Source organism: Trachymyrmex septentrionalis, unplaced genomic scaffold (genome assembly GCF_001594115.1).
Source record: "Trachymyrmex septentrionalis isolate Tsep2-gDNA-1 unplaced genomic scaffold, Tsep1.0 scaffold13, whole genome shotgun sequence".
Classification (NCBI taxonomy): Eukaryota; Metazoa; Arthropoda; class Insecta; order Hymenoptera; family Formicidae; genus Trachymyrmex; species Trachymyrmex septentrionalis.
This window is the reverse complement of record NW_017304438.1, coordinates 1,509,223-1,527,927: the sequence shown is the minus strand read 5'-3', so window position 1 is coordinate 1,527,927 and position 18,705 is coordinate 1,509,223. Positions and strand designations below refer to the sequence as shown.

The 18,705-nt window shown below is 31.5% G+C and overlaps 5 protein-coding genes across 10 annotated transcripts in view; 3 read left to right on the top strand and 2 right to left on the bottom strand.

Annotated features, from left to right (window-relative positions):
* LOC108756809 (WD repeat-containing protein 3) overlaps positions 1-6,708 on the top strand; it is an 8,561-nt gene extending 1,853 nt beyond the window's left edge. Inside the window, exons 1-15 of one of the 3 annotated variants that reach the window (XM_018500876.1) lie at positions 2,435-2,493; positions 2,839-3,028; positions 3,137-3,346; positions 3,407-3,604; positions 3,677-3,850; positions 3,954-4,159; positions 4,235-4,370; positions 4,449-4,639; positions 4,715-4,910; positions 4,986-5,213; positions 5,289-5,558; positions 5,621-5,863; positions 5,947-6,113; positions 6,195-6,417; positions 6,495-6,708. In XM_018500876.1, coding sequence (XP_018356378.1) covers positions 2,858-3,028; positions 3,137-3,346; positions 3,407-3,604; positions 3,677-3,850; positions 3,954-4,159; positions 4,235-4,370; positions 4,449-4,639; positions 4,715-4,910; positions 4,986-5,213; positions 5,289-5,558; positions 5,621-5,863; positions 5,947-6,113; positions 6,195-6,417; positions 6,495-6,659 — 2,778 coding nt within the window. In that variant the 5' untranslated portion in view covers positions 2,435-2,493; positions 2,839-2,857 and the 3' untranslated portion in view covers positions 6,660-6,708. The other 2 variants (XM_018500878.1, XM_018500875.1) reach the window with 2 other exon arrangements.
* Positions 1-18,705, bottom strand: part of LOC108756816 — a 69,653-nt gene that overhangs the window by 44,756 nt on the left and 6,192 nt on the right. The gene's annotated exons all lie outside the window — the stretch shown is intronic.
* On the bottom strand, positions 12-1,345 carry LOC108756814 (probable serine hydrolase). Its single transcript, XM_018500889.1, has 3 exons — positions 1,244-1,345; positions 1,022-1,155; positions 12-957 (listed from the first exon to the last, which is right to left on the bottom strand). The coding sequence occupies exons 2-3, from the start codon at positions 1,149-1,151 to the stop codon at positions 122-124; spliced, it is 966 nt and encodes a 321-aa protein (XP_018356391.1). The 5' UTR covers positions 1,152-1,155; positions 1,244-1,345; the 3' UTR covers positions 12-121.
* LOC108756811 (UPF0536 protein C12orf66 homolog) lies at positions 7,412-9,841 on the top strand. 3 transcript variants are annotated; one of them, XM_018500883.1, is made up of 10 exons: positions 7,412-7,523; positions 7,636-7,829; positions 7,929-8,075; positions 8,144-8,295; positions 8,362-8,502; positions 8,600-8,738; positions 8,842-9,035; positions 9,101-9,251; positions 9,381-9,491; positions 9,628-9,841. In XM_018500883.1, exons 2-10 carry the CDS (start codon positions 7,749-7,751, stop codon positions 9,796-9,798), a joined length of 1,287 nt encoding a protein of 428 aa, XP_018356385.1. In that variant the 5' UTR covers positions 7,412-7,523; positions 7,636-7,748; the 3' UTR covers positions 9,799-9,841. The 3 variants fall into 3 exon arrangements, with proteins under 3 accessions (XP_018356385.1, XP_018356384.1, XP_018356383.1); XM_018500882.1 differs by having other exon boundaries at positions 7,625-7,829; XM_018500881.1 differs by having other exon boundaries at positions 7,412-7,631; positions 7,746-7,829.
* The window catches only part of LOC108756812 (WW domain-binding protein 4), a 49,969-nt gene continuing 41,826 nt past the window's right edge, over positions 10,563-18,705 (top strand). For both annotated transcript variants that reach the window (XM_018500886.1, XM_018500884.1), the window contains exon 1: positions 10,563-10,954. In XM_018500886.1, coding sequence (XP_018356388.1) covers positions 10,953-10,954 — 2 coding nt within the window. In that variant the 5' untranslated portion in view covers positions 10,563-10,952. The remainder of the gene's footprint in view (positions 10,955-18,705) is intronic.

The following is an 18,705-nucleotide window of genomic DNA, read 5'->3' as shown; positions in this document are numbered from 1 at the left end:
TGTCTGTTATATCTAGCTGGATACTCAAACCAAAATTTCATAATGTAAATTGAACTCAGCATAACAACGGTCCATCATAACGCGATGTGATTATACTTGTGCCTTGAGAACATGTGGATAGTTAATCATACTTTTCTAAAAAGGGATTAATAACTGCTGCTGTTTCTTTTGGATGTGTGAGATGAAGATGATGTGTTGCTGACAGAATCTCAAATTGTACTGTGTCATTAGTTGCTTTCATTATTTCCAGCGTCTTATAAAAGGCTTTTTTGTCCTCACCATAAAAATTAATGTCTCCTTTGATTATTAAATATGGGCATGTTATAAACTTTGCCTGCTCTTCTACTTGCTCTGACGAAAACATACTATGGATGGGTATAACTCGTATTCTAGGATCTCTGTTTATAACATACATTCCATCCTCTTTTTGCGTAACACCTCTAGTCATGAGTATTTTAGTTGATGATTCATCCAAGTTTACTAGATATACTCCTGTAGATATCTTCTTTATAATCTCACTTTGCGTGTAACTTGATTGAACATAACTTTCCTCGAGTTTAAAAAACGCTTCAACTGCATTTCTAAATATAGGAGTATGCGTGCTTGTATTAACAGACACAAATTTGAAAAAATCCAAAGCTATAACATACTGTAACTCCGTTGGAAAAGTTGCAGCATACCAATATATTGTCATTGCATTTAAGGAATGCGCCATTACTTTTATTTTTTCCCATCCAAAATATCTTTTAATTCTTTTTACTAACAAAAAGTATATCAATTCATTATACATAAATCCTGGTGGTAGCCATGAAGATAGACCATGTCCAGGTAAATCGATCGCCAGAACAGGTGTATTTTTCATGATAAGTGGTGCTATGTTATCAAATGACGCAGCATTATCTTGCCAGCCATGCAAAGCTAGGATAGGTTGTTTATTTTGCGATCCCCATAACTTAGCTAAAATAACAAAAATTTTGTTTATAATATGAATCATGTTTGTAGAAAAAAAAATTATATATACCAGCCACTTTGCCCCAAGGTACTGGAATTTCTATTTCCTTAACTTCATGCTGCGTAGATTTACTGTATGGTTTCACTAGCTTTATACAAGAGCTTGTTCTCAAACCATGAATTGCAAATTGTTTAAACATTATTCTAAAATATATATATACATATATATACATATATACATATATATATATATGTATATATATGTGTATATATAGCACACAGTTATAAATACCTAAGTTCTATAAACTTTTGTAATAATATATATATAATATTTTGAATCTGTTTACACAAGTGTCTTATTTTAAACTGATGAACGACTTAGACTGATAAGACTGAACCTGTTTACAGGTTCTCATTAGGAATGGGAAATTATCGATCGATGATTTAAGAATCGATGCTTTTTGTACAAATAATCGATTGTTTTCCCAATATTTTGAATTAGACATTTTCTCGAAAAGAGGGAAGAGATAAAGGCTGCTGCAGACAAAATTTCAATAATAATAACCGTAAGACATGAATCTTAAGCCGATGAGCCAATCAGGTTACTACTTCAGATTTACGTAATCTAACGAAAATAGAAATAGCAATAAATTTATCCATAAGGTAAATTTCAACCGGTTGAAATTTATCTTATTGCGAGGTTATGAATAAGTTTACTGTTATTTCCATTTTTGTTAAATTATGTAGACCTAAAGCAATATCCTGATCGGCTTAAGGGACTCCGCACAATAAAAGAAACAAAGAACAGAGAATAAGAACCTATCAGAAGAATTTCAACCTATCAAAAACTGTGTATTCCACAATACATGATTTTTGATAGGTTGAAATTCTTATTCTCTATTCCTTTTATTGTGTGGAGTCCCTAACAGTTGAAACTCTAATTCACTATGGCCCGTATTCAGAACGCGCTTACAATAGGTGCATCCAGAAACACAACCGCTCATTGAGCGCTCAGTGAGCGATCGTGCTTCTGGATGCACCTATAGATTTATAAGATAGACGGAGCGTTTATACGAGAGAAGCTGAAGACAACATTGGCCTAGTTTCCATCGAAGGTTTAAACCGAATCAGAATATAAGAACTAACCAATTACAATCGAGTATTCCCCTGTTACAGTCAAACGACAGGGGAATGCTCAATTATATTTGGTTGATTCTTACATTCTGATTCGGTTTAAACCCTCGATGGAAATTAAATTATCCAGCTGTACCGCCGGCTTAATATTGGCGTTCAGCAGAGAAAGTAGTTTTGCAACTGTTGTAAAATTCTTCACACAATTAATTTTTACGTAAAGATCTAAACGTATAAATCAATCATATCGAAGAATTTTATAATAGTTGCAAAGCTGCTATTTCTGCTGAATACAGCCATTTGCCTAATACCTTAAAATGGACGATCATATTTGCGATGATGCGCACGCATTTCTATCAATTCATTTCTAGCACCAATCATTATCTACATATGATCCATGGCTGAGTACACGTGCGTCTATCTTAATCCACGATTATAATACGATTATAAACAAGTATATGTTCTAAACAATTATCAGGGTGATCCATATGTAATGATTTTTTATGTATATTCAAATTTTGTGTTATTTTCAGATTACTTTTCCTAACTTTTTAATATCACACAAAATTGTTTAATGTTGTTAATTATGTAAACGCGTTTATTAAAATACGTAACTCTGATTTTATCCCTGACTTCATTGATCTTTCTTAATGAGTTTGAATATTGCTTCTAATCCTTTATTAGTAAATTCACTCAGTTTACTTTTACAAATTCTTATTATGTGTGAAGTATATTGTTTTACTTTATTTTCTTTAGACTATAGACAAACTGTAAGATGGGCCTGACCAAGCAGTATTTGAAATATGTACCGGCAGGTAATACAAATATAATTGCGAGTCCTCGATGTAATGTTGTCTTTGTAAAGTTGGATGGTCAAGAAGGCAGATTTGTAGCTGCTGCTGCATGTGAACATGTATACATTTGGGATCTGCGACTTGGAGAGAAGGTAAATTGAAGGAATTTAATAGGTTTGATATTTTTATATTTTATGATTAATATTTTTATATTTTATGTTTGATATTTTTATATTCTGTGATTGTAATATTAATTTCAGGCACAAGTATTATCTGGAGAAAAGGTATGCGTAACACGTTTGGCTGCATCACCTGATAAAAAACATATCGCAGTTGGTTACGCAGATGGCACAGTAAAAACTTTTGATTTAAGTACTGGTGAAAATATTAGCATATTTGTGGGACATAAATCTGAAATAACAACCTTGGCATATGATGTATTAGGACATAGATTAGCTACTGGTTCTAAGGTTAGAATCTTTTACAAACAGCAAAATTATAAGTATTTATTTTTTTTTTTTATATAACAGGATACAGATATTATTGTCTGGGACGTTGTGGCAGAAACTGGAATATGTCGGTTAAATGGACATAAAGGTGTTATAACCAAGTTGGTATTCATGAAGGAGCATAACATTATTATTAGTGCAAGCAAAGATACATTTGTGAAGTTTTGGGATCTAGACACGGAACATAATTTTAAAACCCTTGTTGGACATAAATCAGAAGTAAGCTTAATTATGTTCTTCCTTGTTATTTACATTCCAGATAATTATAGTATTGATTTAATATTGATACAGGTGTGGAGTTTCGTCTTAATGAATGACGATCGTTATTTAATAACAGGATGTAATGATATGGAACTACGTGTTTGGAAAATAACATTTCTTGATAACAGAAATATTGAATTGGACACTGCTGTTGGTACAATAGATATCAATGAAGAAAATGAGGAAAGTGTGGATTCAGATATGGTATGCAATTTATATTATATTCAGTTTACGATACCATTTGTCCTCTTTATGTAATAATTTTTTAAATAGTACATATAATTATAAGCCCATTGTATTTTTATAGAAATATCCTATAAAATGTGAAAAAGCTGGAAGCATATTAAGAACCACGAGAGGTCGAGTTGTTTCGTTAGAAGTTGATTCTACATGCAAAGTTCTTGGATGCCATGGAGTGGGAAATTCCATAGAATTATTTTATCTACTGTCTGAAGATACAATAAAAAATAGATTTACAAAAAGATTGAAGAAAGAAAGACGAAAGGCTCAGAAGTGAGTTTTAGCAGAAAAGTAATTTTTTATTTATTCTTTAAAAAATTTAAATATATGTTTCTTGTATTATACTAGAGAAGGAAATGACACAGAGAAAGAGCTACCTACTACACCATCCCTAAAGGACGAGATACAACGATTGCCTGTTATTCGAGTATCTGGCAAAGCAAAAGGACTTGATTTAGTAATAGGCAGAGGAAATGAATTGAGAGTTAGTAACAGCATAAGATAAATTTGTATCAAATCACTTAAAATTTGTGTTATATTTTATTTTGCCTATTCTGTGTAGGTGTGTGTTGGAATCAATAACAATTCGATTGAATTACATTCTTTGTTTACGGATCAAAAAAATCCGGAAGTAAAGCATTTGCGTTCAATAACGGCACATGGACATCGTACAGATGTTCGAGCTATCTGTTTTAGCTCCGATAATTTGGCATTTGCTACCGCTAGCGGAGATTCTGTCAAATTATGGAATAGGTAAGATATCTTATGAAATATATATTTTAATAAATAAATATATCTTAGAGATTTGTTAACAAATATAATTTTTAGACCAACATTATCATCTTTACGCACAGTGCAGTGTGGTTATGCACTGACGATAACATTCGTGCCAGGTGACAGACATTTGATTGTTGGTTTAAAGGATGGAAAAATGCTTATTATTGACATTTCATCTGGTGATATCTTGGAAGAAATATCGGCACATTCCAAAGACCTTTCGAGCATAACATTATTTCCCGACTTGGTAATAGCTTTTAAGGAAAATATCCTAACAATCGTTATTAAAATGTAAAACTTATTAATATGTTTGTATAAATAGAAAGGAGTTGCCAGCGGTGGTGGTGATCAAACGGTGAAATTTTGGAATTTTGAACTTATTCAAGATCCTGACAATCAGATAAAAGCTAAAGTTCTTTCTGTCTTACACATAAGAACGCTTAAGCTCGAAGAAAGCGTACTGTGTGTAAGAATAAGTCCGAATAATAGATTTTTAGCTGTTTCTCTATTGAATTCTACCATTAAAATCTTCTTTTTGGATACATTTAAGGTATCATAGCTGTTTTGGAATACATCAGTTTATATCTTAAATATCATCTTTTATTGTTTTATATTTTTATTATAGTTCTTTCTATCGCTTTATGGACACGAGCTACCAGTATTATGCATGGATATATCTAGCGACTCTACACTTATAGCAACCGGTTCTCAAGATCGTAATATCAAGATCTGGGGTCTGGATTATGGCGATTGTCGCAGGTCCATATTCGCGCATGATGACTCTGTTACAGGTCTTTCATTCGTGCCTGGAACTCATTATTTCTTTACCTCTGGTAAAGACGGCAAAATTAAACAATGGGACGCCGACATACATCAAAAAATCGTCACATTACAGGTATCGTATTTTATTAAATATTTGGCGTATCGGCAGCTTAATTACTTTCATAATCTTTATAGGGTCATTTTGGGGAAAGTTGGAATTGTTGCGTTTCATCAAACGGGGCTTACGTTGCATCATGCGGTTCCGATGGAGTAGTTAGATTGTATGAGAAGACTCGCGAACCTTTAGTATTACAAGACGTAGCAGAAGAAGAAAGAGAACAACAGGAAAATGAATTAATTACTGGAGAAAGTACTGCAGTATTAGGACAGAAACAACAAACATTACCTTCTAAAAAGACTGTTAGCAGTGAGAAGGCTGTAAGTGGAATTATTAAAAAATATATAAATTTACAATATAGAAAGTATTAAAATACTTCTGTACAATATGTTTTTTTCATCAGGCTGAACTGATACTGGAATGCTTGGAAATATCCAATCAATATGAGACAGAATTGAGTAAGGCTGTTCCTACTGACAAAGCACCACCTCTTCCCCTGCTGATGCAGGCTTACAATTGCACGAACACGGAAGACTTCTTATTGGAAATTTTTAAACGAGTTAGAGCAAGGTAAAATGCAATGGAGTAATAATAAACATCAGAACAATAAAACTTCATAGTAGGAAATGTAACAGAGATCTTATGTTTTAGTGAATTGGAAGAGACATTATTCTTATTGCCATTTTCTGCTGCCTGTGATATTCTTCAGAGACTTCCTAACTTGTTAAAAAATAATTATCATACTGAGTTATTAGCCAGATTAGCTCTTTGCTTAGTACAAGCACATCATGGTCCGATAGTGGCCAATCAAAATCTTTTGCCTACGTTGGAGATTGTGAAGAAACTCGCTGTAGAAAAAATCTCTGCTTTAAGAGTAATGAAAGTTTATTTATTGACTGCATGTATTACTTATAAGATTATTCTTTATCTGACGGATTAACTGGTTTTCAGGATACTATTGGCCTTAATTTGCATGGTATGATGTATTTGCAACGCATTTTTGAGGAACGAGAAGGAATAAAATTCTTCAGAGACGCCACTAAGAATATTGAACATAAGAAGAAAATCAGAAGAAATAAGGAGAAGGCTATAAAAAGAGCAATCATGAACTTGTAAATTTAGATGATATAAAGAACTTTGTACACACACACACGCACACGCGCGCGCACACATCTAGTGCAGATTTTCTTTATATTTCTACTAGATATATTATACATAGTAATAAATAATATCTATATTTTTTAATTAAATAAAAATAAATTTATTAAAAATTAATAGTTAACTGTTTACTATAATTAAAAATTAATATTCTTATGTAGTATCAAATTGTCAAATATATATATATTAAATTATATCTTAAATTGATAATATATGTTTAGAAAAGATTGAATTTATTAAAAGTCTCTATAATTGCTAGTAATTATTGAGACTTATACTAATAATTATATTTGATAAATACTGGCTGAAAATTTGCATAAAGATATATAACTTTGTAATTTTATAAGATATGTAAGATAAATATTATATATAAAACAAAATTCACTAAATTGTTTGAATTTTCAGTTTCGTTTATTAAAATTCAACAATTTTTATTTATATATGTAGCAGATGCGAAATTAAAATTTTTTCGTTCAAGGATCCGTTAAACTAATTTTCCTATACTGAATAGTTGGCATGCTTCTGTCCTGAGGATGTATTACAGAGACGAACCACATTTACTTTCGACAATATGATTTTATCGATAGTGTCAGAAAATGTATGTAGTCACGTAGTTCCCAAACTGAAAATGGATATATTGGCGGTAGTGTACGCGATTTCGACGGTAACAGAAAAAAGACCGGCATAGCCTCTCTCAGGTTTCTCTCTGATATCAGTTCGGAAACTGCAGCAATAAAAAATAGCCCTAATGTCAATCCTTTAAAGTGCTTTCTATTTAGTGACATAAATCGATACAAACATTTTTATCTTTCTTGACATTCAGTAAGTAACAAAGATAGAATCATGATGTAAGAACTATATCTTTTTACATCATAGATAGAATATCACTTTTGGTCCAACTGCATGATTTCTTCATCATGCAGGACTTATGTAGGTATATGTAAATGGAAAGCATCCATGCACAACATTACTACAACATAATCAGTATGACAGCATTAACAGCCGCATGGTCCGTTTATTCGCATATGCTGCAAACAAAAATAGAGGATGGATCACGAGGACGAGTTTCTTAACGCTTTCTTCACACAGGTCGCTCAATTATGCTCCGATAAGGCTAAGGAAACAGTTGTAAGTGAACCAAATCCTGTTATATGTGTATTAATGTGATTAAATACATATAAATGCGGTTGTACATTACTGTCTGAAAAAAATATAAATTTAATTCAGGAGAAAGAAAGGGAATCATGTAAGCAGATGCAAATGGGTCCATGGGGAATGCTCCTGATGCATTTACCACAGATAGCTGTTGCGGAGCGTTCATATGCGGATTTAGGTTTCCTCAACACTAAAAATAAAGGTTTTCTTAGGAAGGATGTACGTATTTAACAACAAAGAAAGTACTTCAGTCAATAATTATTTATTTAATTTACTATTCTTTACAGAATTCTTTAAAGACTGTCTATGAATCACTGAAGTCTGATTTAAAAAGATTAGAGGAAATGACTAAGGGAACAAATTCCATTGGTACGACAGTCGCAAATGTTTCCAGTCAGCTCTGTCAATTCATCACGGCAAGAATCCAGCTGATAGATTTGTTAGTATATTAGTATTTCAACCTTCTGTTGTCTAATGTGTCATATTTGTGATTATTGTATTACAGCTACGAAAAAATGTACAATATGAGTGTAAATAGCAAAGTTATGAAGCATCAAGAATTGCTGCAGTATATAGAAGGAATAGTAAAATGCTATTTGTTATCCTGTTCTCATTTGGCATTAACTGCTATCAAAACAAGTTTAACGTATGTATCTCTTATAATATTAGTAATATGTGATTTTAGTAATATAAATTATAAATTTTAATGTATGTGAGAGAAGCTAATAATCCTCATTGTTCAGATTAGAATGTGAAATACTAGTACAATTAATGAAAGCACAAGTGGAAGTTCAAAATTGGAGATTTTTACCAACTCTGATGGCACTCTATGGAGCGCAAACACGAATGTCGGCTTGGGAAAGAACTTTGCAGAGCAAGGAGGTTAGCAATATATAAATAAAAAAAGCATAAAAGTAATATTTTAATTCAAGACTTTTTTTAAATTTAATTTTTATTAAATATTCTAACTCAAGATTTTTTTTAGTCCTGGAAATTGGGTTTTGGTGCAACATTTCTCAAGGCAAATCAACAACCAGCTCTATACCAATGGCTGATGAAGCTCCGCAGTGCCATATTAGCCAAGTGTTCTCTGTATTTCCACACTACTTTAAGCCAACAAGCTAGTCCAGGGGAAATGAGGAGTATTATGAGCAAGCAGAGTATAGATTACTATCATAAGTAAGATATATATATACATATTGTTTTGTTACTCGTATATAATATGCTGACAGATACTATTTTAGGATACAGAATTTTCAGCGAAAGTACGATATACTAGCTGTACTGATAATCTTCGACTCCAGAGAAACTGAAAATTCAGGTTCTGGATACAGACATCCAGCAAGAGGAGCAAACTCTTCTGAGAGTTTTCCCGTTGTTGTTTGTTGTCCTAGTGTAAGTATAAATGAATTTTGTAAATAGGTTTTATTAATATATATATAAATATATATTAATCTGTACAAATAAATAGTACAAAGTGTACACAACATCCTATGCTTTTTTATAAAATTAAATGTTTTTCAGACATTCACGCAGAAACCATCAGTACACTTGGATAATATCCAGACCAAGATAAAAGAACGGCACGCCGAACTTCTTACTATGGACAAAGTGATTTGCCATAAAAGCATGAAGGTACGTTCATTAAAAATAATTTTAAACATTATAAATAAAAATAGAAATAAAAAAATATAAATAATCCAAATAAATGACAAATAATTGAAATAATTTAAAGAATTACTTCATATAAATTCTATTAATATTCCTACAGGATTCGTGTACATACTCTTTCCACAACACCGATCCCACAATGACTCTCGTGATTGTATTTGAAAACGGAAAACAAAAGGATAAAGAAACCCATATCACATCGTTTATGATGGACCTATCTATGCAAATTAGATGCAATAAGGTTTATGAATGTCTTAAATTATCAAAATGAATATTTGCGCGATGAATAAATAAATCATAAATATCAAGTTATGCCAAAGATTAATATGTTTATAGTAAAAAATTCATTAATAAATTTATCGATACCACAATGTATAAAATAATAAAAAGAAAGTTTATTATTTGTATACAACTCATAGCCTTATATATGTTTCTAAATAGTAAGAATATTGTTACTTGCACAGGGAGAATTGAAATAAGAATATTACAACTATTAATTTTCTTGACTAAGATGACTGAGAAAATTGACTGTTTGATATTGTTTTACTTTATAATATACATAGTGACTTAGTTTTTATATATTTGATCTCATTATATATTATAGATTGAGAACAGAATTGTTTTCTACATTTTTTTTTATTATCTATAATGTCAATGTTTTATAAAAGCTTATTAAAAGCTTCTAATTACAAGTTTTCAATTATTATCGAGATCCCTGTTGATGCTACGCGATCATTATAATTATAAAAAATAATTTGTAATATCATTTGAGCGTTACAATATTTAATTCCTGTAGATGAAATATTTGAATAGAATGGTTGCGTTCAGCAGAAAAAGCAGCTTTGCAACTGTTATAACATTCTTTAATATGATTGATTTATACATTTAGATTCAATGAGAAACTAAGGGCAAGATCAATCATATTAAAGAATTTTACAACAGTTGCAAAGTTGCTCTTTCTGCTGAATGCAGCCATTATTGCGATATCTTGAAAATTGAAAAATATATTCGCAAATATAATTAGTGTCAGGCATTTCTCGATAGATGGTGCCAGCGTACCGAACGCGATCAGCCGCTGAAACAGCTAGGATCAGCTGATTGAGCTGATATTTAAGTGTTGCGTTGTTTAAGATTTTTTTACGCTGTATGTAATTTATTAAATGTCGTTTCGTCATAATTTGCGTCGATCCGTGATTGGTCGTGTACGTGAAACCGTGCGCATCTTTTACGTTCGAGTGCAGTGATAAGACTGGACGAGGCGCAACAGTTTTTCAGATTTGCGGCGTTGCGAGGTTATGTGCGACAAGTATCACGAGCGTGATTTGTGTATCTCTCGTCTTCGGGATGCAACGAAGGTCAATAGAGTAGATTGAATCAACTTTCCAACTGAAGTATCAGTGAGATATTGCCGGTGAGGATACAAAAATGTAAGTATTGTTGCCTTTTATCTGGTTCTTCGCGGCTTTCTGTCGAGCTCGTATATTAACTTTTTCGAAGTTGACGCCAAACAATTGCTGAGGCTGGACCTATAAAACCCATTTATGTTAATGAAAATTTAAGTGACACCAATTAATTTCAAGAAACGACAATTTGTATTAAAAAAATGAATGTTAAAGCTGTATTTCAAAATTTTCATTGCTAGCATTGAAAATCTGTAGTTTACGTTATGTGCACTATAGATTTTCTGCACTGAATTGGGGCAGTCTAAATTTTTTAATAAGAAATTTAGAAATATATATCATAAAGAAAATTGAATTGTTTGACATTTTTCATAAGCAGATTTATAATTGAGTGATTTTACGAGGAACAAGGTTCCAATAATAACATGAATTCCATGGAAACCGGTAGCAATAAAAAAAGTAAATAGAGTCGGCTATAGTGAAGGGAGAATTGATATATTCAAATAATTGAAGAAAGTGAAAGATATCCTCTTAGTAAGATTGTTATTAATAATCTTTTTTTTCTTTCTTTTGTATCTTTATTAATTAAAGCATGATAGGCTCAAGTAACAGTTAATCCGGATGAAACTAGAATAATTGTATTTATTAGAGGGGTATTGAAAGGAAATTAAAGGGAATAATGCCCTTAAGGGGCCATAGTTGTCCAATTTCAATACTTGGGGCTAAAGATGAATGAAAATATGCTCAAAAAAAGGAGATGAAAAAAAAATGTCTGAGACAATGAATAAAATTATTCCTATTTTTATTCCTTTAAATACATAAATTGAGTGACAGCCCTGGTAAGTTGCTTCTCGTGAAACATCTTGTCACCATATATACAGGCAAATTAGAGTATTAGGAATTGATAGGAATTGATTTAATAAACTTATCGTCAACTGCGGAGGGTTCAAGCACAATGGTAGAGATAAATACAGACATTTCGTTGTGTCTTAAGGATTTGGCATGATAGAAGAGTTTCTTGCAAATCCTGCAACGTAATTTTTTTTATAAACTCGAAAGTAAATATGACATCAGTCTTGTCTTTCTATTAGCTACTTATAATGATCAATATCAAATAATAGGAATTGCTATATTGAGAAAAAAATTCTTTATTTGATTAAATTAATTTAGTTTATCTTTCGATAAAGAAAGTATGTATTTAAATCGAACATTTTATATTTTAACTTAAATATATACATTTTCCAATGAAAAGAATAAAGATAACTAAATTAATTTAATCAAATAAACACAACCAATGCGTTGAAAAATAAGTATTTATTCTTTCTTAAATTTTTTTTTTTGTAGAATGAGATTAACACCCATATATCTGCTTAATAGATAAGACAGGTGAAAGCTAAAATTCAATTTATTAACTTTAAAGATAAAATTAAATTCTTTATTTATAGCGATTGATTTTTTTTTAAATTAATCGCTTACTCACAATTAATCCTACCGTAACAAATTCTGCAGAAGAATGCTAGCTTATATGAATTTTGTCTTGAGAAAAATGTGAACAATTTCTCAAGTATTAAAATTTATATCAAGAAGGTATTTCCTAGAAATGCTATACGCTGAGCTGTACCGATACGGTAAAACGTTCGCCTCGTTTATAACATTACTGCACTACACATAAAAACACTCGATTCCGCAATGAGCGTATCAAGCAATAGCGATATTATGTATATATTCTCGTCCTTTCTATGCAACATCCTGTCATAACAAGTAACGAGAGATATCTTTTCTTTTATTGTTTCAATTATTCAAAACGTTTTAAGCGGAAAGAAAAATATGACTCTCTTTGCTTTCCCCTATTATTTCTGATAAAATAAAGATTAACTGAAATAATCTTAAATCAATCATTTATAATGTCTTTTTAATAAACTTTTGACGTAATTCATAAATTTGGCAACGATAAAGACTAATAATTTATGATGAGATAATAATTAATTTTTGTCAACATAAATTAAGTGTGCAATTGTCGGGGGAGGGGGGGAAGAGAGAGAGAGAGAGAGAGAGAGAGAGAGAGAGAGAGAGAGAGATGTATTCTCACATTTGCAGAAAAATTTAATTACTTGCTGTTAATACAGTTCGAAATTATTTTATATTCCGAAATAAAAGAAGCTATCTATACATAATTGCAAAAAATATTAAAGTTTAAGATTGTTGCATAAAAAATTAATAAGATTTAACTGCATCTCTCTCTCTTGCTTATTTTAGTAGAATTACATTGCGAAACACGAGCACAATGTCTTACGTGTTTCTGTAGTAAACGTCTCAACTTCCACACTTAGGCAAATTTCCTTTTCGTATCATTTAACAAGCGGTCAATTAATTATAACATACAGGTCACGTAATGCGGCGCGTCCGCAACAAAAAGCTTACGTCCTTGTAGCGACTTATATCTCCTAATTATATATTCGTGAAAATATTCTTTTCTTATCTGAAAGAATGGTAATCATTTATCTTTTTTTTACGTTTGCCATCGCAAAGCAACGTGTCATCGCAACGTTTTATAGCGCAGTGCAGTGCAAGTATCTGAACCTAGATGATAACGCATTGGTATAATTCACGCTGTATACTTCTCGTAAAACAAATCGCTGCTCTTCTGAGCCACGTGCGTGGATTCGTGACCGGCAAAAGTTTGTGGAAGCTGTCGTGCGTACACATAGACTTAGGTGTATTTTGTATAATACGACTTTCATGCTTCTGATTCTGTGTACGAAATTGTATATCTATCCGTGATATACTCTTTTCATATATAGAAATTATTTGAGACGGATTTAACACGTCCTGTACTATTAAATTCGTATAATGTCGGACATCCAATTTGTGTCATTTTTTTAAAAATGATTTCTCTAGGTCGCCACTGCTTCTATTCAGTATGTCGCTAATTTAACTATTGCAATATATTTAACTCAAGAAAACGTAATTAAATTGACTGAAATTTTAGTTCATTATTTACTAAATGCACATTGTGGACATTTTGATTTTGATTCATTAAACTTAACCACAGAAATGGATTGATTTACATTTTGATACATATGGAAGTAAAAATAACAAAATGTTATTTAACATCTCTCGGAATTCTTTGGAGAAGATTCACTAAAGAATTTAGAGAGATAAAGGATTGGATTGCTCTTTTGATATCTAACAGTGTGATCAGTCTATTTAAAAGTTTGAGCATGTAAAGTTAGCACCCTAACTTTAGTTCTCAAGAATTCTGATTAGAGTTCCCACTTCTTTTTGACAAGACGAAGTGTTCTCTATAGTTTATAACAAGAGTTCAACTTAACAGTAATGTTTAATTAATTTTAAAAAAATGGAGTGCCAACTTTTTACGAAATTCATGATCGAATAGTTTTGAACGGCTTAATAGCTTTATTTTGTGAATATATAGAGTTCCCATGATACATAAAAAAAAATTTCAAACTATAAAAAAGATTTTTTTTTGAGAAATTAATTAAATGCATGGAGATGTTTAGCATGCGTTAGAGCAGGCACAGCAGCATGTAAGTTTATCATGCAAGAAATTATGCATCATGTGTGGTCAGTTTAACTTCACACATGCCTTAAAAATTCCATGCCTCGTTTTTCTACATTAGCTACTGTTGTTTTTTATTATTTTTTTCTATTACAATGAAATAAGTTTACAGGCTATTAAAGAGCCAATAGGGTATTCAAACTTATTCTTTTTGAATATCAAACTTATGTAATTATTGTTTAGATATATAAAATAATTTTACGTAACAAGTTCTGCGGTTGACTCTTTAATAAGACCCTGTAAACTTATTTCATTGTAATTACCATTATTTAGAGCCCTTTATTATTGTAATAATAGTTTTTCTATTAATTTTTTGATTCTTTATATCTTTTGTTAATTTTGAGATAGATTTTAATTAGAGGTAACTCCAGTATTTACGCCGCGCGAGGATTCGCAAAAGTCAGAAAAAATAGGAGTGTGATGATTTGCACATAACCTTTGCACTCTGTTACTTTTATACTATATTAATATTGTGTTAATGATTTCAGTTTCCTACTGTTAATATTAGTAAAATTACTGTCAGTTGAATCGATTTGTCAATGTAATTGAATAGTGCAATCGTATATCATAATCCACATAAAATGATTATTGTAGAGATTGCAAAAGGCTTAATAGTTATTTAATGATATAAGTGTAAAGGGATAGTAAAGGATGGAGCATAGCAAAATACAAGTGCTTAGCTCTTATGTTCTTTGCTTGTACAATATACTCGTATTCCATCTGCTTGAGATATATGGCATTTGTAGTGGGCGAGATTTATGCCCAAGGCATACAAAGTGCGCAGATTGGATTTAGTGCACTAAATGCAATGAATGCATTACATGAAATATGTATCTCATAACACTTGTGATATATGCAAAAGATTGTAATTTTATTATCTATTACTCCACATACATATTTATCATTCTTATTTCTTAATAAAGCTTTGTAAACATATTTTATAAGTTATTGTATTATTTTACGTCTTATTTCTGAGCATTATTTGTAATTTTTTCACGAACCGTGCCTCACCTATAACCGTATCCTACCCTTATGCGATATACAATAAAAATGCAAGCGTTTGAAAAAGTATTTTTTTTTTTAATACAAAAAATAAATATTTTGGATTTCTAATATTTTTTTTCATGGTAGTAAACAATACAAAGTTTTTACTGGTTATAGTTCATTTATCTTAATCATTGTAAATAACACTTAATAAATTAAGTTTTTGTTAGGTGCGGCGTATACAGGGTGTTTGGAAATTAGTCTTTCGCACAAGGGCAGAATGGACTAAACTGAGAAGAAAAGTCCTCTACCATTTTGTAATTTTCTCAATACAAGATATTAATTGCTAAAAATTGTCGAAAATTGGTCTTCAATCATTTTTTTATTTAAATACTATCAACTTTACAGAAAATCTGTAAAAGACAAAAATGGTTTATTTTCTTCTCATAGAACTCTACGAATTTTTTTAGAATTTTTTATCAACTTTTTTAGCACTGCATTTTTATCAATATGAGAAAATACAGTATTTAAAAATTCTGAAAAAAATTCTTAGAGTTCCATGAGAAGAAAATAAACAATTTTCATCTCTTGCAGTTTTTCTGTAAAGTTGATAGTATTTGAGTAAAAAATTATTGAAGACCAATTTTCAGCAATTTTTAGCAATTTATATCTTGTATTGAGAAAATTGCAAAATGGTAGAGGACTTTTCTTCTCAGTTTAGTCCATTCTGGCCTTGTGCGAAAGACTAATTTCCAAACACCCTATATATCGGATTACCCAAAGTTTTTTTTAGACGTAATTAAAAAAAATGTTTTCTATTTTTCTTTTTGTTATTACTAAAATATTTTGATCAATCCGGCTCAATTTTAAGTTCCTAATTGCAGATTTATCGAATTAAAAATTCGTTTCCGTTACTTTTGCTTTGTTGAAAAGGTTTTATTAACTCGTTTGGAGCACAACTAACTTGAAAAAGAAAGAAAGTAGCTCCTTTTCCAATTGTTACGTCCTATCAGAATTTTTAATTTTACTCCATTTTATTTTTCTCAATCCTCTGTTCACTGTATCTTCATTTTACTGGGCGTCTAATTTACGGCCACGGTCGTATCTGCTAAAAATACAACTTCCTTGACATGGGTGCGGCGTTATCTCGCCGATTCTCACGTGCGTAAACCGGGTGCTCTGCCGTAATAATGCCACGTGCTAGCCGTGCACCGAAATTAGAACCGTTTGACTATCTAAGCGGAGCTTTCCTCGTTATAAATGTAGACGGACGCGGTGTATCTCTTGAAGAAATGTACGAGCTATAAGAAGCATGCGTTCTTCGAGGAATTAAAAGTTACTTTTTCTTTTTTAACCAACGAAGAATGTGAATTATTATTGAAATTGGAGAATCCTTACTCTCTAAATCTGAATCAGTGGATAGTCACTAATTACTCAGTGGCATACTTGACACTGATAATCAGTGAATTTTAACTAGAAAAGGAAGAATGTTTGAGCATTATATAACTAAAATACTGATATTTGCATGTTAATTTCAATTTTCCAATACTATATTCATTGAATTTATGCAGTAAAACAGGGTTAGATCACATAATAAAGATCAGCTAGATTAGGAATCTCACATTTCATTCACTGGCTGCGTTCAGCAGAGAAAGCAGCTTTGTAACTGTTGTAAAATTCTTGAATATGATTGGTTTATACATTTAGATCCAATGAGGAACTAAGGGCAAGACCAATCATATTAAAGAATTTTACAACAGTTGCAAAGCTGCTTTCTGTGCTGAACGCAGCCACTGATTACCAGTGATATCAATGATTATTCTGATTCAGATTTAGAGAGTACTGAATGATCTGAAGCAGAGTTTGAAGTAAGCGACAATTAATTGCAATTATACCTCACATAAAATGTTCTCATGAAATGTTTCAAAAACGAGAAAGAAAATAATCTCGAAAATAATTGAACGATTCAATCTAAAATACCTTTATATTGTTTTCTGAAAAAATTTATTATTAGGATTTATGTTCTCTTGATTTATGAACACAAGTATTGCGATGTTTCCGCACAAAGAAATCGAATAGGATCGATCAAATTTCCATCTGTTCAATCTCTCTACGTCGTGATACTGTCGTGACTAGCTCTGTAACTGTGTCGCATTGCATAGAGCGATGGCAATAGCAACTCCATTGTGCGCCTCTCCCGTATCTGTCTGTACTTAATAAGCGAATGTGGGACATTTGGCGCTTGTTATTGGCCAACACAACCGGCGTATGCCTACATACGCGACTGTCAGGGAAACTCGGCGAAAGGAAAACGGCATCTCTGATGTCGCGCATCGACGACGTCCCGCCTTCATCGGATCACATCGACGCGACGTCTTTTTACGTCGTCACGTAGCTTTCTTGACCCGAGACGCCTAGACGCATTGCGTAGGTGCCTTTGCCAGAGAAACGCCGCAATACCGTCTTGCCGCGGCTACGTCTTGTTGCGACGGGCTCTTCATTTGGTTCTGCCTCCCCCGGCAATATTTCTCTTTGATGATGATCGTCCGCAGTCCTTCGAGTACAGTACAATATCCGCTGGATATTCATAACGATTTTACGCCTTTATCTTTGCTCTTTAAAAGATTTATTATTCAATTATATATTTGTACAGACAAGACTGCCGCACACATAGATCTTTTTTTTATTACAAATTCTCAGACTGATGACAAATTGATTTCTTTTTAATCAGATAATAAAGACTGCCCAGAGATTCTACAACAGAATCTGCCTACGAGCGATTTTCAAAATGAAAAAGAAATATGTTATATATCTATTTCTATATAGTTCTTCCTTGCATTAGAAGGACAGTTTTGCTGAAGTATTCAAACATTTAATTAGACACCGATCTGAAAATAATTCGGTTGGACTATCAAAATAATTATGTACTACGCTGAAACTATAGTTGTTAGAATGTCAAAACTTTTTGCAATATTGTTCAGTATACTTAAAATTCCTGCGTAATTATTTTAATGATTCTATAAAATTGTTTTCAGATATGTATCTAGTTAAATTTTTAGATACTTCAATCAAAATAATTGTTTCTATGTGTACATATACCTACTATCTTATACCTTAACTTATACTGTCCCACTTTATAACTTTACTTAATTATCTCTATTAGGTAATTTTTATTTTAATTAATAAATTAGAATCAGACATATATACATACACA

Excerpts from the sequence above, each read along its gene's own strand:
- LOC108756811 (XM_018500881.1), top strand. The coding sequence starts at position 7,605 with ATGATTTCTTCATCATGCAGGACTTAT. Across the intron at positions 7,632-7,745 it reads CTTCATCATGCAGGACTTAT|AGGATGGATCACGAGGACGA; the intron begins GTAGGTATATGT and ends AAACAAAAATAG. Across the intron at positions 7,830-7,928 it reads ATAAGGCTAAGGAAACAGTT|GAGAAAGAAAGGGAATCATG; the intron begins GTAAGTGAACCA and ends AATTTAATTCAG.
- LOC108756814 (XM_018500889.1), bottom strand. The coding sequence starts at position 1,151 with ATGTTTAAACAATTTGCAATTCATGGTTTGAGAACAAGCTCTTGTATA. Across the intron at positions 958-1,021 it reads ACCTTGGGGCAAAGTGGCTG|CTAAGTTATGGGGATCGCAA; the intron begins GTATATATAATT and ends TTGTTATTTTAG.